The sequence below is a fragment of the Plecotus auritus genome, assembly GCF_963455305.1.
Source record: "Plecotus auritus genome assembly, chromosome: 6".
NCBI lineage: Eukaryota > Metazoa > Chordata > Mammalia > Chiroptera > Vespertilionidae > Plecotus > Plecotus auritus.
This window is the reverse complement of record NC_137773.1, coordinates 3,299,990-3,314,731: the sequence shown is the minus strand read 5'-3', so window position 1 is coordinate 3,314,731 and position 14,742 is coordinate 3,299,990. Positions and strand designations below refer to the sequence as shown.

The 14,742-nt window shown below is 44.7% G+C and overlaps 1 protein-coding gene across 2 annotated transcripts in view; it reads right to left on the bottom strand.

Annotated features, from left to right (window-relative positions):
* EIF2AK1 (eukaryotic translation initiation factor 2 alpha kinase 1) overlaps nucleotides 1–13,820 on the bottom strand; it is a 28,449-nt gene extending 14,629 nt beyond the window's left edge. The window contains exons 1-9 of one of the 2 annotated variants that reach the window (XM_080671635.1): nucleotides 13,608–13,820; nucleotides 8,358–8,519; nucleotides 6,500–6,633; nucleotides 4,890–4,927; nucleotides 3,869–3,968; nucleotides 3,034–3,114; nucleotides 2,284–2,383; nucleotides 968–1,025; nucleotides 315–642 (exon numbers count right to left, since the gene is read on the bottom strand). In XM_080671635.1, the coding sequence (XP_080527761.1) occupies nucleotides 315–642; nucleotides 968–1,025; nucleotides 2,284–2,383; nucleotides 3,034–3,114; nucleotides 3,869–3,968; nucleotides 4,890–4,927; nucleotides 6,500–6,633; nucleotides 8,358–8,519; nucleotides 13,608–13,725 (1,119 nt within the window). In that variant the 5' untranslated portion in view covers nucleotides 13,726–13,820. The remainder of the gene's footprint in view (nucleotides 1–314; nucleotides 643–967; nucleotides 1,026–2,283; nucleotides 2,384–3,033; nucleotides 3,115–3,868; nucleotides 3,969–4,889; nucleotides 4,928–6,499; nucleotides 6,634–8,357; nucleotides 8,520–13,607) is intronic. The other variant, XM_080671636.1, reaches the window with a different exon arrangement.
* Nucleotides 13,821–14,742: the final 922 nt, after the last annotated feature.

Genomic DNA, 14,742 nt, shown 5'->3' with positions numbered 1-14,742 from the left:
GCTGCTAAGCAGGACAGGCAGCGGCACCCGGCGGGCCGGATACATGTCCTCGGCGGGCCGCATGTGGCCCGTGGGCCGTAGTTTGAGGACCCCTGGCTAGAGGAAGGAATGACCCAGAAAAGGGCAAATTAACTAAGGGAAGGTGCGAAGTTCAAATACATGGAGAACGTGGACAGAAGAAGAGACTGAACACAGGACAGAATGGCTAGAGCAGAGAGGGAGGAGCCACAGGTGGGAAGTCAGCTGAGGAAGAGGGGCGGCCATATCGAACTGCAGTCCATTGTACGAGTGTTATGAGTGAACATGAAATCTACCTCTGTCTGTCCCACCATGTTTAAGTTTTCTTCAGACGATTCCTCAGTGGATGTGAAATTCCCCTCTAGGTCTGAATTAAGCCTAAGTGGCAGCTGATTCTCAGCCATCGATCTGGAAGACAACTCAGCCAAGCCATTTTCTTGGAGCTCAATGGATAATCCAAATCCCCCGGCATCTCCTGTGACTAGGTTGGGGGTATAGTTCACCAATTGGTTATTCTGATTTTCAATGCCAGACTCCCCTAAGAGTTTTTCTTTTTCTGAGGTGAACTCAGCGAAGATAATGGATGAGCTGTTACTTTCATCCGTTTTAACATCATACTGATCTCTGGAGGGGAAAAAACAATAAAAAGAATCCATAATCAATGTGGAAAAAAGATCAAGAGTAACTCGACTGTTCCTTCGGGTCTATGTAATTCTTACTGGTAAAGCCCTGGGGGGAGGGGGGGGAAGCCATCAAATCTACCCAGCAACTACATTTATTTAAAATACTGACAGGAAATATCTAAGGGGAGGAAATAATTTAACATTTCATAATGAAAATAAGCAAAAACGAAGTCTAAAACACTCCTGAACTCCTAACAGCAAAAGACAAAGGCCACCCGATGCGGTGACAGGCTGGCTGACCTGTGAAGGCTGCACAGTGCACATACCTGTCGTCCTGGGCAGAGATCACTTTCAGCGATGGCAACTGAGCAGAAATCCTATCTGCTGAATAAACACAAAACAAATCTTCAAGCAGCCCCGTTTCCTAATTCATAGTCAAAGGCAGAGCTAAAATATACAAATAATGCCAAATGAAACCACCTATCTAAAAACGTCATGAGCCCTAACCGGTTTGGCTCAGTGGATAGAGCGTCGGCCTGCGGACTTAAGGGTCCCGGGTTCAATTCCGGTCAAGGGCATGTACCTTGGTTGCAGGCACATCCCCATTGGGAGGTGTGCAGGAGGCAGCTGATCGATGTTTCTCTCTCATCGATGTTTCTGACTCTCTATCCCTCTCCCTTCCTCTCTGTAAAAAATCAATAAAATAACCCTAACCAGTTTGGCTCAGTGGATAGAGTGTCGGCCTGCGGACTCAAGGGTCCCAGGTTCGATTCCGGTCAAGGGCATGTACCTTGGTTGCGGGCACATACCCAGTAGGGAGTGTGCAGGGGGCAGCTGATCGAAGTTTCTCTCTCATCGATGTTTCTGACTCTCTATCCCTCTCCCTTCCTCTCTGTAAAAACTTAATAAAATATATATTTTTTTAAAAAAAATCAATAAAATATATATATTTTTTAAAATAAAAATGAAAATAAAAATAAAAAAATAAAAACGTCATGACTGGCCAGTCTCACTCAGTGGATAGAGCATCGGCTCACGGACTGAAGGGTCCCGGGTTCAATTCCGGTCAAGGGCACGTACCGAGGTTGCAGGTTTGATCCCCAGCCCCCGGTTGGGGCTTGTGTAGAAGGCAACCAATCAATGTGTCTCACTCACATCGATGTTTTTCTCTCTCTCTGTCCCTCCCCATCCCTTCCACTCTCTAAAAATCAATGGAAAAAATATCCTCGGGTGAGAATTAACAAAAAAATAAAATAAAAATGTCATGATCTTCTGGAAAAGTACTATACAAGCTTATGCAAACGACTGGCACATATCAGAAACTATAGAACAGCTGTTCCTCTACACGAGGGGTCAGCAAACTCTCTGTGCAGGACCTGCTAATGAACAGGTCAGGTTTCTCGGGCCCCGAGACTCTGCTGCAGCTACTCAACTCCGCTATTGTAGGCAAAAGCAGCCGCGGACAATACCTATATGTGAACCTGTGTTCTAATAAACTGTATTGATTGACACTGAAATGAGGAGTTTCATATACTTTTCACAAAATCTTCTTTTCATGCCTTTTAATGTTTTCTAAAATGTAAAAAACATAAAAGAATGAGCTTTGCCGACCTTCAACGCTATCTAATTTGAAACTGCTTACCTTGTGTTTGGGCCACGTGAACATGCTCAATCCAGGCAGTGTGATAGCCCACAATGTTAGGGTGCTGAAGACCCGCCAGCACCTTCACTTCCCGGAGAACCTAAAGGAGAAGCATCATTAGACCAAGTTTTCACTGGCAATTTGTTAAATGCTCATGGTATCAAATACTGCCACTTGTTCCAGAGCAAACAGGAAAAGCCCTCTGTACAAGCAATCTAATTGATGTTAAAATAATGGGAATATCTTTAGGAGAGACCAAAGCAATTGTTACAGCCACTAAACTTACATATACATGGCACTTTATGCTTTGCGTACTTCATTTACACTCATTCTCCTATAAGGAAGTCCAGTTCACAAGGTAAATAAAACCTGTTGTCAAGGGCAGAAGATACACGTGACTTGGAGGACTAGGTAATTTGCCCAGTATCACACAGCATGTCAGGGAGAAGACTGGGACCTGGACTGAGCGCATGTGTTTTTTTTTTAATAGCAACTTGTATTGTATATGAATAATTTAATTTAAAAATTAATTTCCTGAAATGTGGCCAACATGAAATGCCTGTAAAAAACTAAGTCAAATAAATTTAGTTCTGATGTTTATGTTACTGTAACCCATTCTTAGTAAACTGGCAAGCCATACCACCTAGTATTGCCCAATACATACTTTCTCTCTATCACTCACATACACATAACTCTTTCCAAAAAACAAAGGCTCAATTATTCAAAATAAACACATTTTTTAAATCTTACCTTCATGCAATCTGTCTTAGTTGCACCTTTAATCAGGATTTTCTTAATCGCATAATACTGACCATCTAATTTATTCCTGACCTAAAAAGCAGAGAAAAAGACAAAGTATATTGTGCCATTAAATTTCAACCGAATAAAGAAAGTTCTTTAACCTGAACTCAGACCATCCAAACAGGCCGAAGAGATAAAACTAAGGTAAAGACACCTGAGCTCTTTGCCATGGTCAGGAAGTCAGCTGTGCTCAGCTAGACAACAGGCTTTCAAATGCAATGAGAGGCCGACTCCCAGGAGCCCCCGGTCGGAAGACTGGCAGCACTGGCCAAAGGGCTCTGTGAGCCCAAAAAGCAGCAGCACAGTTCTTTGCAGTAATACGTTTTATAGGAAAGGGAACGACAGGACAAAAACTCAGTTTCCGGAATCACCAGCCCACCGATGTGGTTCGGAAAAAGAGAACCTGCCCACTTGCCCATAAATGACAAATCTCGGTGAAAAGTAAATGTACACAATTCCTAGGAATTTTCCTTTGCGTGCTTTCAATATTGAAAACAACTTCTCAAAATACATTTATTTAAAGCAGTAGGTCAAAAAAGACAAGTGGCCAAAACCGGTTCGGCTCAGTGGATAGAGCGTCAGCCTGCGGACTGAAAGGTTCCAGGTTCGATTCCGGTCAAGGGCATGTAACTTGGTTGCAGGCACATCCCCAGTAGGGGGTGTGCAAGAGGCAGCTGATCGATGTTTCTCTCTCATCGATGTTTCTGACTATCTATCACTCTTCCTTCCTCTCTGTAAAAAATCAATAAAATATATTTAAAAAAAAAGACAAGTGGAAAACAACCTTGTACACTCTTCCATAGCCACCTTTTCCCAAGATGGAAACCTCTTCAAATTCATTTAAGTAACGTGAAGTCTGTGCTTCAAAGGCTACTTCCCTGGATCTGAAAGTTAAAACAGCCAGTATTAGAGCATGAGCACATCAGAATGTTCTAGGCAGTTCATGTTCCCTGTTTTACTACTAACCTTCTAACTTCCTTCAGCACTAAATTGTGGTGATTTGGAAAGGAGGAGCTAAAATGAAAATTTTCAGAGCGGCCAGTATGGCTAAATGGCTGAATGTCAACCTATGAACCAAGAGGTCACGATTTGATCCCTGGTCAGGGCACATTGCCCGGGGCTCGATCCCCAGTGTGGAGCATGCAGGAGACAGACGACTGATGATTCTCTCTCATCATTGATGTTTCTACCTCCTTCTCCCTCTCCTTTCCTCTCTGATATCAATAAAAATATTTTTTTAATGAAATTCTTCATTCTCTATAAAGAAAAGAGTTGCTAAGCAAATTGACAGGTTGATATGATAGTGAGAGGATCATTAATCTAATTTTAAGTATTTTACCAGTAATAAGTACTTAATGACTAACAAGCAAAAGATTAGTGGAGTTCAGTAATAAAGTCACTTAAATTTCCAGACAAGTTACAGATTTTATATTAACATTTCCTAAATACAGGCAAAATTCAATGGTTTTCCCTGACAGAGACCAGATATCAGTCCCCTGCATTAAGGTTGGGGCTTATGGAATCCACAGTGAATGAGGAGAGCAGGGGATCAAAAATGAAGAAAAAAAATTTTAAAGCAAAAAAACAAAAACAAAATTTTATTATTATTTAAAGGAGGGAAATGAGAATTAAAGCAAATCTTGGAGCAGTAATTAATTGCCAAAAATAAAGTTTTTAATTTGCATTAACAATACTAACTATAGTATTTTAAAACTCAAAACTCATTTCTGATTAATCCAGGATTAGTTCTTAATCCTGACTAGATAGTTAATATTTAAATAATCACAAAAGCATTTGATACAGACCTGATCTTCGGAATATGAGAACTACCCTCACAAGGATCCTAAAATAAAAAAAATATTTTGAAAATTTTATGGAATAAGGAATCTATCAAAATTCAATGTCATATTAATAGTCTCAAACGCTTACACAATATTAAAAAACTAGAGGCATGGTGCACAAAATTCGTGCACGGGGGGAGGGGGGCTCCCCTCAACCCAGCCTGCACCCTTCTCCAATCTGGGACCCCTCAGGGGATGTCCGACTGCCAGTTTAGGCCCAATCCTGGGGATCGGGCCTAAAATGGCAGTCGAACATCCCTCTCACAATCTGGGACCTCTGGCTCCTAACTGCTCACCTGCCTGCCTGCCTGATCACTCCTAAATGCCCCCCCTGCCAGCCTGATCACCCCTAGCCGGCCTGGTCGCCCCCCAACTGTCCCCCCCCTGCCAGCCTGGTCGCCCCCAACTGTCCCCCCCTGCCAGCCTGGTCACCCCACGCAGCCTGCTGTTCAGTCGTTTGGTCGTCCCTCACTAACCCCCCTGCCGGCTGGTTGCCCCACACAGCCTGCTGTTGGGTCATTACTGTGACGGAATCCCAGATAATTTGCATATTCCTCTATTATTAGTATAGATAAGACTCAATGGCTTTTTCAACATTACCTAAAAATTTACAATTGAAAATATATCTCCCTTAACCGGAAGATCACTACTAAAAAAGCTACACCCTTGCTACCCACTGACAAAGCTGAGAATGTACCAAGGAGCACCAAAAGCAAATGGTGATTTTTACCTTCAAAATATATGCAGAAACTGACACCTTCTCACATCTCCACGGCTACCACCCATTCCAAGCCACCACCTTCTCTTCTTGCCTGTATGACTGCACCAGTACCCCTGCTTTTGCCCTTGGCCCCCCTCAGTCTATTCTCAACACAGAAGCTGGTTGATCCCATTAAATCGTAAGTCAGATGATGTCATTCTTCTACTCAAAATCCCACAATGCTGCCTGTTTCACTCGGAGTGAACACCAAAGACATTAAAATGGTCTCAAAATCGGACTCTATCGTCCAACTCCATCGTCCCTCTTACTGCCCTCTTGTCCCCACCACGCTCCCCTGCTCACTCCAGCCACATGGCTGCCTTTCCAGCTCCCCCTACACCTGGCCCACTGCTCACTGGGGAACTGTTGTGCCTCCACTGGAGTGCTTTTCCTCGAGGCTCCTCCTCTCAGCCTCAGCTCCTGACTTACACGAGTCTCAGTGAGGCCCTCCCTGGCCACCCTCTGTAACGTTCACACAATTTCTAAGTCCCTTCCCTGCTTTATGTTTCTCCTTAACACTTATCACCATCTAACCCATTTATCTTCACACGTTTTCATTTTTCCGCTGCTTACTACCCGCTCTTTACAACAGAAGCTCCCTGAGGCCGCGATTCTGTCTATTTTGCTTGCTGCTTGAACCCCACCACGTACCAGAGAGCCTAACACCCAGCAGCCATTCATAAATAGTTGTTACATAAACAAATTAAAAATTTTATAAACCTCTTTATAACCAGGATCTCATAACGCTTTAAAATACAGTCCTCTGGAAATCAAAACATTTTGTCACATACCAAGTACACATTCTGATGCTTACCTGACGAACGCTCTCTCTCGCTGACCTCATTAAATGAGTGATGGCTCTGTTGTGATGTAGTCTCAATGAGCTAAACTCATCACTGCAGGTGAAAGAAGACAGCAGCCCCATTTTGATAAAGGTCTGACAAAGTACTAGAAAAAGAATGCAGAAAACTATTAGGAAGGCCATCAATAAAATGCAATTTTATTTATTTTTTTCAGAGAGGAAGGGACAGGGAGAGATAGAAACATCAATGATGAGAGAGAATCATCCATCGGCTGTTTCCTGCACACCCCCTGCTGGGGATTGAGCCCACAACCCAGGCATGTGTCCTGCCTAGGAATCGAACCGTGACCTTCTAGTTCACAGGTCTAGGTCAACGCTCAACCACTGAGCCACATCCGGCTGGGCTAAAATGGCACTTCTGAAGAGTACATAGGGCATAAGGAGTGGTAACAGCCTCTATGAGAAAAAAGTTCCGTTCACACACGCATTACAACTTGGGGGTTGATTCTGTCAAAGTGAAGCAATCGGCCCTAGCGGGTTTGGCTCAGTGGATAGAGCGTCGGCCTGCGGACTGAAGGGTCCCAGGTTCGATTCCAGTCAAGGGCACATGCCTGGGTTGCGGGCTCCGTCCCCAGTGAGGGGTGTGCAGGAGGCAGCCCATCAATAATTCTCTCTCATCATTGATGTTTCTATCTCTCTCTCTCTCTCCCCCCTTCCTCTCTGAAATCAATAAAAAATATTAAAAAAAAAAAAAAGTGAAGCAATCGGTACACTCACTGGTCAGGAGCACATCTATACCGACTTCTCTGACACTGAACCGTCAGTCATTTGTTTACCACTCCTGGTTGGTCAGTAAAATACTAAGCTCCATCTTTTAAAAAGGCAAGAAAAATGTAAACACAGTAGTCCTCTGATTTTCAAACATATTTCATTTTGCAAACAGGCACTGAGATAAGAATAAAGGCAGAAGTGGAAATAAATGATTAGAATGAACAACAAAAGTGAATATTAATTATTATTTCTATTATGGAATATCTTAACCCACACAGAGAGCTGGGTGGTGCAGGAAAAGAAACACCACACGACTGGTGTTAAAAGTGTTTAGTGTGTAGAGAAAAACAGTTTCTTATTCAACAGCACAAAATCCTGCTGTTCCAGTGCTCTGGTCAAGACCTGGTTCAAAATGATTATCCGTGATTTTCATTTACCTGTTCACCGACGAAACCATAAGAGAGCTTCACACATTATATGGATTATCATGTTATAGATACAAAAAAACCTATCTTTTATTTATTTAAATATACACAATTTATGGTTATTAATCTTTCAGAGTACCTAGTAATCCTATATAATAAAGAGCTAATATGCTAATTAGACCGGATGGCAGAACGACCATCCGGATGACCTTCCGGATGAAGCCGGGGCTGCGAGGGCCGAGCCCCTTGCACGAATTTCACGCATCGGGCCTCTAGTTATATTCACAATGAATTACCCAAAGCAAAATATAAAATGGACTTTAAGAAATATAAACTATATTGCCCAGCCAGTATGGCTCAGTGGTTGATCATGGACCTATGAGCCAGGAGGTCACAGTTCAATTCTAGGTCAGGGCACATGCCCGGGTTGCGGGCTCCATCCCCAGTAAGGGGTGTGCAGGAGGCAACTGATCAATGATTCTCTCTCATCATTGATGTTTCTATCTCTCTCTCCTTTTCCCTCTCTGAAATCAGTAAAAATGTATTTTTAAAAATATAAGCTATTAATACTTATTTCCAATTTTTATATACCCGCTGCTCCTCAGACCCACAGCATTAAATACAATAGTACTTTTACAAGTGTTATTTAGCAAGATGAGTTTATTCTTACTAACATTTAAACACCTGTCTTGAACGAAGTGGGTTTGGTTCATGCACGTGGCTCAAATGTTCCAGCAGCGAAACAAGCAATAGCTGGTTGGCAACTGCAAAAGGGAAGGTCGGCTGCTGCTGCTGCGGTCCCTTTAACACCTGGAGTTCTGCTGGAACATCAGACTCTAAAAATTAAAAAAGGAAAAATTGTAATAAATGGTAAACACATCTCGGAATGACAAAATAACACATTCTAATTGAAGAAACAAACTATGTAACTTTAAGGGAAAAAACCCCACCACCGCCCAGCTGGTGTGGCTCAGTGGTTGAGCATCAACACCCATAAACCAAGAGGTCACCGGTTCAATTCCCGGTCAGGGCACATGCCCAGGTTGAAGGCTTGATCCCCAGTAGGGGGCGTGCAGGAGGCAGCCGATCAATTATGTTTCTCATTGATATTTCTATCTCTATCCCTCTCCCTTCCTCTCTCTAAAATCAACAAACACATATTTAAAAAAAAAATAAAACTAGGCTTTAAAAAGAACACAGTAGTTAAGCTGAGTGGGGTTCATCAAGACAGACATTTTGGAATTGAGTTTTGAGTTGAATTCTGGAAGTTGGAGGCCTAGCAGAAAGAAGCCATGGGGGGCCGAAACCGGTTTGGCTCAGTGGATAGAGCGTCGGCCTGCGGACTCAAGGGTCCCGGGTTCGATTCCGGTCAAGGGCATGTACCTTGGTTGTGGGCACATCCCCAGTGGGGGGTGTGCAGGAGGCAGCTGATCGATGTTTCTCTCTCATCGATGTTTCTAACTTTCTATCCCTCTCCCTTCCTCTCTGTAAAATATCAATAAAATATATTTAAAAAAAAAAAAAAAGAAGCCATGGGGGGAGGGAGAAAGTTTTGGCAGTAAGGATGTACACAAAGGTAGAAATGAAGAAACGAATGAGTGGCTATTCAAGCAAACAAGCGGGAATGCCTCCTGTCACCAGGACAGCGGAGGCCCAGGCAGAAGACACTGGTTTGGCAGAGGAGAGAGGGAAGGAGGACGAAAACTTGACACTTGAGCATATGCTACGTATGGACAGGTGTCTTATAGTACAACCTCACTGGACCCCCACAGGACAGTTAAGGTAACGGTTACCAACCCATTCTCCGATGAGGACACTGATGTCATGGAGAAGGTAAGAACTTTGTAAGCGGGCAGATGGACTAACTCCCAAGCCCATCGTCCTCTTTCCGCCGCCCAAGACCAACCAGAGAGATGAGTTTGCACTTGGACTGAAGGTCGTAAGTTCTCACTGTTTATTGAATACGTCACGGAACAGGCCCAAAACACAATGAACAAAACCCGGCTGAGGAACCTGCCCTGGGAACAGGGACAGGGAGCTGGAAGGAGGCTTGCACCGTCAACACGAAGTGAGGATGAGCTGGTACAGGAGGTTACCGGACAGGAACATGGAGGAAAGAAGAGGCCGCAGAAATAGCCAGAGAGAAAGGGACCTGCCAGGACTTAAAACGCCAGGAATGGGAGGAAGCGGGTGTGAATGAGAGCGGAAATTGGTAGGAGGGCTTGTTAGAGGAAAGAGGAGACACTGAATTCTCAGCACAGTGGAACCTTGGTTCTCGAACGCAATTAGTTCCGGAAGGCTGTTCGAGAGGTGATCTGTTCGAAAACCAAGTCATTTTTTCCCACTAGAAAGAATGGAAATTGCCCTGACCGGTTTGGCTCAGTGGATAGAGCACTGGCATGTGGACTGAAGGGTCCCAGGTTCCATTCCGGTCAAGGGCATGTACCTTGGTTGCGGGCACATCTCCAGTAGGGAGTGTGCAGGAGGCAGCTGATTGATGTTTCTAACTCTCTATCCCTCTCCCTTTCTCTCTGTAAAAAAAAAAAAAAAAAATCAATAAAATATATTTTTTAAAAAATGGAAATTGAGCCCTAACCGGTTTGGCTCAGTGGATAGAGCGTCGGCCTGCGGACTGAAGGGTCCCAGGTTCGATTCCGGTCAAGGGCATGTACCTTGGTTGCAGACACATCCCCAGTAGGGAGTGTGCAGGAGGCAGCTGATCGATGTTTCTCTCTCATCGATGTTTCTGACTTTCTATCCCTCTCCCTTCCTCTCTGTAAAAAATCAATAAAATATATAAAAAAAAGAAAAAAAAATGGAAATTGAATTAATCCGTTCCAGACCCCAAAATGATTCCGTTTTAACTTTTTTTGTATACAGTACCTGTTCAATGTACTGTTTAATCTATAAACAAGCACTTCTTTTCTTAAATTTATCGAACTACCCCCTTCCAGCCTTAAAGGAATCACTTTCAGCACCCGCTCCGATCCGGGGGTGCCTTTCAGGAGACCAGCAGGCTCCATCTATGCTCTTTCACTATCAAGGCCTCCACCCGCTCACTGCTTTTTGTTTATCCAAATCAACAAGTTTTTCTACCTCTTCAATTGCCTGTGACCATTGCTTCTTTCACACCCTTAGCAACATTAGCACTCTTGATGGCCTCTTTATGTTCTAAAATTGTGCTAATCCGTTGATTCTCCAACAACAAAAGCATTCTCTCCTTTGTTTGTTACCTGAGAGCTGATTTTTGTCAAGCTGATGTATCAGCATGAAAGGACTGTCAGGTCAAAAATTGAAGTTTTGGTCAACAACGGAGACATTTTTTTTAAAATATTTGTTTTGATCCTCACCCGAGGAGTGAGGATATTTTTCCCATTGGTTTCTAGAGAGAATGGAAGAGAGGGAAGAGGAAAGAGAGAGAGAGAGAGAGAGAGAGAGAGAGAGAGAGATTGGTTGCCTCCGGCATGAGTCCCAACCCGGTTGGGTATTGAACCTGCAACCCAGATACGCGCCCTTGATCGGGAATCAAAGCCAAGATCCTCTGGTGCACAGGCTAATGCTCTAACCAGTGAGCAATACCAGCCAAGGGGAGACATTTTTTTCTGTGAACAATTTGGTTGAGAACCGAATTGTTCCAAATGGGAGACATTCAAGAACCGAGGGAGAAACCTGAAGGATTAATTTGAGGTACAATTTTAGGAAACCCATTTCTGGTGAAAGAAGAAAAATTAATGAGTCGGACATTGGACTTACTGTTGGCCCTTCTTCTAATATGACGGAGGGGGGACGAGGGGGGGACCAGAGACAGTAACTTGGATCAGAGGCCGATGCTGGCTCTAGGAGAACCCTCCACAATAAACTCCTGCAGAGCACAGGTTTATAGAGACACCTAGGTTTTGAATTTTCAGACTCTACCATTAACTGGCAGAGTGACCTCACATCAGACAGAAGACCTTTGAGAAACCATTCAACCATTCTGTTTTTACGTCTACTACAGACAAAACTACATTTTTCACAGGCCTTACTTTCCACATAAAAAGGTAAATTATGTCCGGACCTGCTGGGCTTCTTTGGAAGAAAGGCCCTATGTAAACACAACAGCAGAATGAGTAACCTAGGAGAAGGGAATTTTTAGAAGCTAATCTAAGATCACACCCTTCAAGAATAATCTTCAGTTTGCAGGAAACCTTATCACAACGTTCCAGAAAAGGCAGACTTTCATGTTTACAGCTGGGACTTTTTCTATGACGTAACTGTATTTACTAGGGAGCTGCTCCAAATACCACCTTAAATGCGGAAAAAATCCGTTTGCCCACTGCCAAATAGTTATCTTACAGCTGTCCTCTGTTACTGTCTGCTTTGTAGCCCTCTGGGATCAAGAATTATAGCTGGAATTAAGGATGAAAATCGAAGAATTTAAGAAATTAGGACCTTTTCAACTTGGCTTGCACCTTTAAATTGATTTTAACATGTTAAGAGTTGTTCATGCTTCAACTGAATGTGTATTCTCTATAATCATCCTATTCAAACCACTGCACAGTAAAAACCTCCCTGAATCAATGTAGTCATTCTTCCTTTTTAAAATATATCTTTGCTCTAGCTCAGTGCTCAGGAAACTCATTAGCCAACAGAGAGGCAAACCGCGGCTCGCGAGCCGCAGTTTGCCGACCGCTGCCCTAGCTGGTTTGGCTCTGTGGATAGAACATCAGACTGCGGACTGAAGGGTTCCAGGTTCAATTCCGGTCAAGGGCACATGCACGGGTTGTGGGTTCAATTCCCAGTTGGGGGTGTGCAGAAGGCAGCCGGTCAGTGATTCTCTCTCATCATTGATGTTTCTCTCTCTCTCTCTCTCCTTCTCCCTTCCTCTCTGAAATCAATAAAAATGTATTTATAAAAAAAAATAAAATAAGATATATCCTTATTGATTTCAGAGAGGAAGGGTGAGGGAGAGAGAGACAGAAACATCATTGATGAGAGAATTTCACTGACGACCTGCCTCCTGCACTCCCCACACTGGGGATAGAGCCTGCAACCAGGGCATGTGCCCTGACCGGGAATCCAACTGTGACCTCCTGGTTCATAGGTCAATGCTCAACCACTGAGCCACTCCAGGCAATGATTCATTCTTAACAGCACAACTTAATTTGTGCTATTATGCCAAGGTTGTGGGTTCCATCCGGATCAGGGCTCATACAAGAATCACTCAATGAATGCATAAATGGGTGGAACAACAAATGGATGTTTCTCTCTCCCCTCCCCCCATCTCCTCAAAACAATCAATAAGTATAAATTTTAAAGTAAAATAAGTTGCCAAAACAACTAGTTGCAACTGAAGAGCCTACTGCACTGTCATTAAAATACTGGCTACTTCGGACTGGCTAGAGTCACTGTTTTAAGCACCTCTCACTTCATGTAACATACCATATGTCCCAGTAATCCAAAGCCTCATAAAACCTGGGCATTTTTTTTTTAACAGAAGAGGAGGCTTTGCATACTGCCTCACTATGACAAGTCTTCAGCTACCCTATCGGTGAAGCAAGGCAACAGAAGCAATAAATCAAAACTCGGCCCCAACGGTTCAGCGCGCAGGGTCTGCAAAGTCCCATCCTAGTGGCTGACAAAGCTCCCGCTCGCCGCCTGGCAAAGCCACGGGGCTCGGGAGCTGGAAAGGCCCGGGGGACCCTGAGTCCGCACAGGAAATAAGAACAGAAATGTGAACAAACGAGCAAGCGGGTCGCAGCCACTCGTTTCCATAAATGTTTACCTTACGCGAACGGCCCGCCCGCCGCCCCCACCGCCGCACTGCACCCCTGGACCCCGGATCCAACAGAATGGGCCCAGGTCCAGGGGCGAACCTCGCTGCACCCGAGAAAGAAAGTGGACGGGGCAAGGGAAGGGCCGCCGCGGCATTCCGGGTCCCTCACCATCATACTTGGGGTCCGAGCCTTCCTTCGGGAAGTCGATGGCAGGCGGTGCAGGAACAGCCCCCGCCCCGTCCGCCTCAGCCTCGCGCTCCGGTGCTTCGGGGCTGCTCCCCAGCATCGCGGGCCCAGCGCGGGCCGCAGCCCAGCCCGCCCACCGGCCCAGCTCCTGCACACACAGCCCCCGCAGCGATCGCCAACGAACCCGGAAGTGTCCTCTCGTGAGCGGAAGTCCCGCCCCTGCCTCCCGGTCGCCTCTTTGGGGGCGGGGCCTGTCGCGGACTCCGCCCCTTCCTGAGGGCAGAACAGAGGGGTCCCTCTCTAGGATGACCCCCTGTGCAGGCGTCCTGGGAGGCTGGTCCTCGGGCGGAGGGGCAGGGCACCCCCACACCAGCGGGAGCCCCCCCTGCCCCCTGGCGCCCCTCTTCGGTGTCCTGGAGATCTGACTACCCTCGATGAATCTCGCCCAGACTCGGGTACCGCTATAGGAATTGCTGTCTGCACAGATTCTATCCCAAATGTTTACTTTTTGCAGACACACAGGGACTGTTTGTCACTTGTTTTTGTTTTTAAATCAATAGCATCTACAAGACCGTGTCAGCCCTAGCTGGTTTAGCTCAGTGGATAGTGCGTCTGCCTGCGGACTGAAGAGTCCTGGGTTCGATTCCAGTCAAGGGCATATGCCCAAGTTTCGGGCTCAATCTCTCCCTCTTCCTTCCTCTCTGAAATTAATAAAAAATATTTTTTTCTTTATTGATTAAGGTATTACATATACGTCCTTATTCCCCCGTTACACCCCCACCCCCACACACACTCATGCCCTCACCCCCCTGGTGTCTGTGTCTATTGGTTAGACTTATAATGCATGCATACAAGTCCTTTGGTTGATCTTAAAAATATATTTTTTAAAAAGGAAAAGAAAAGACCCATTGTCAAAGAGAACTGAACCTATTTTGGTCAATCGCTAAACCAGACAAAATGGTTTATCAATAAATAAATAAATACCACACACACGGGAAATGCCAACCAGATTCCAAAATAAACCCAACCTAACAAAAATTCCGCTGGCTTTGAGACCGAACTTTCAAATGAAATTATTTCAAACCTGAAACAGGCCTTTTTCAAGTGACCGCATGGC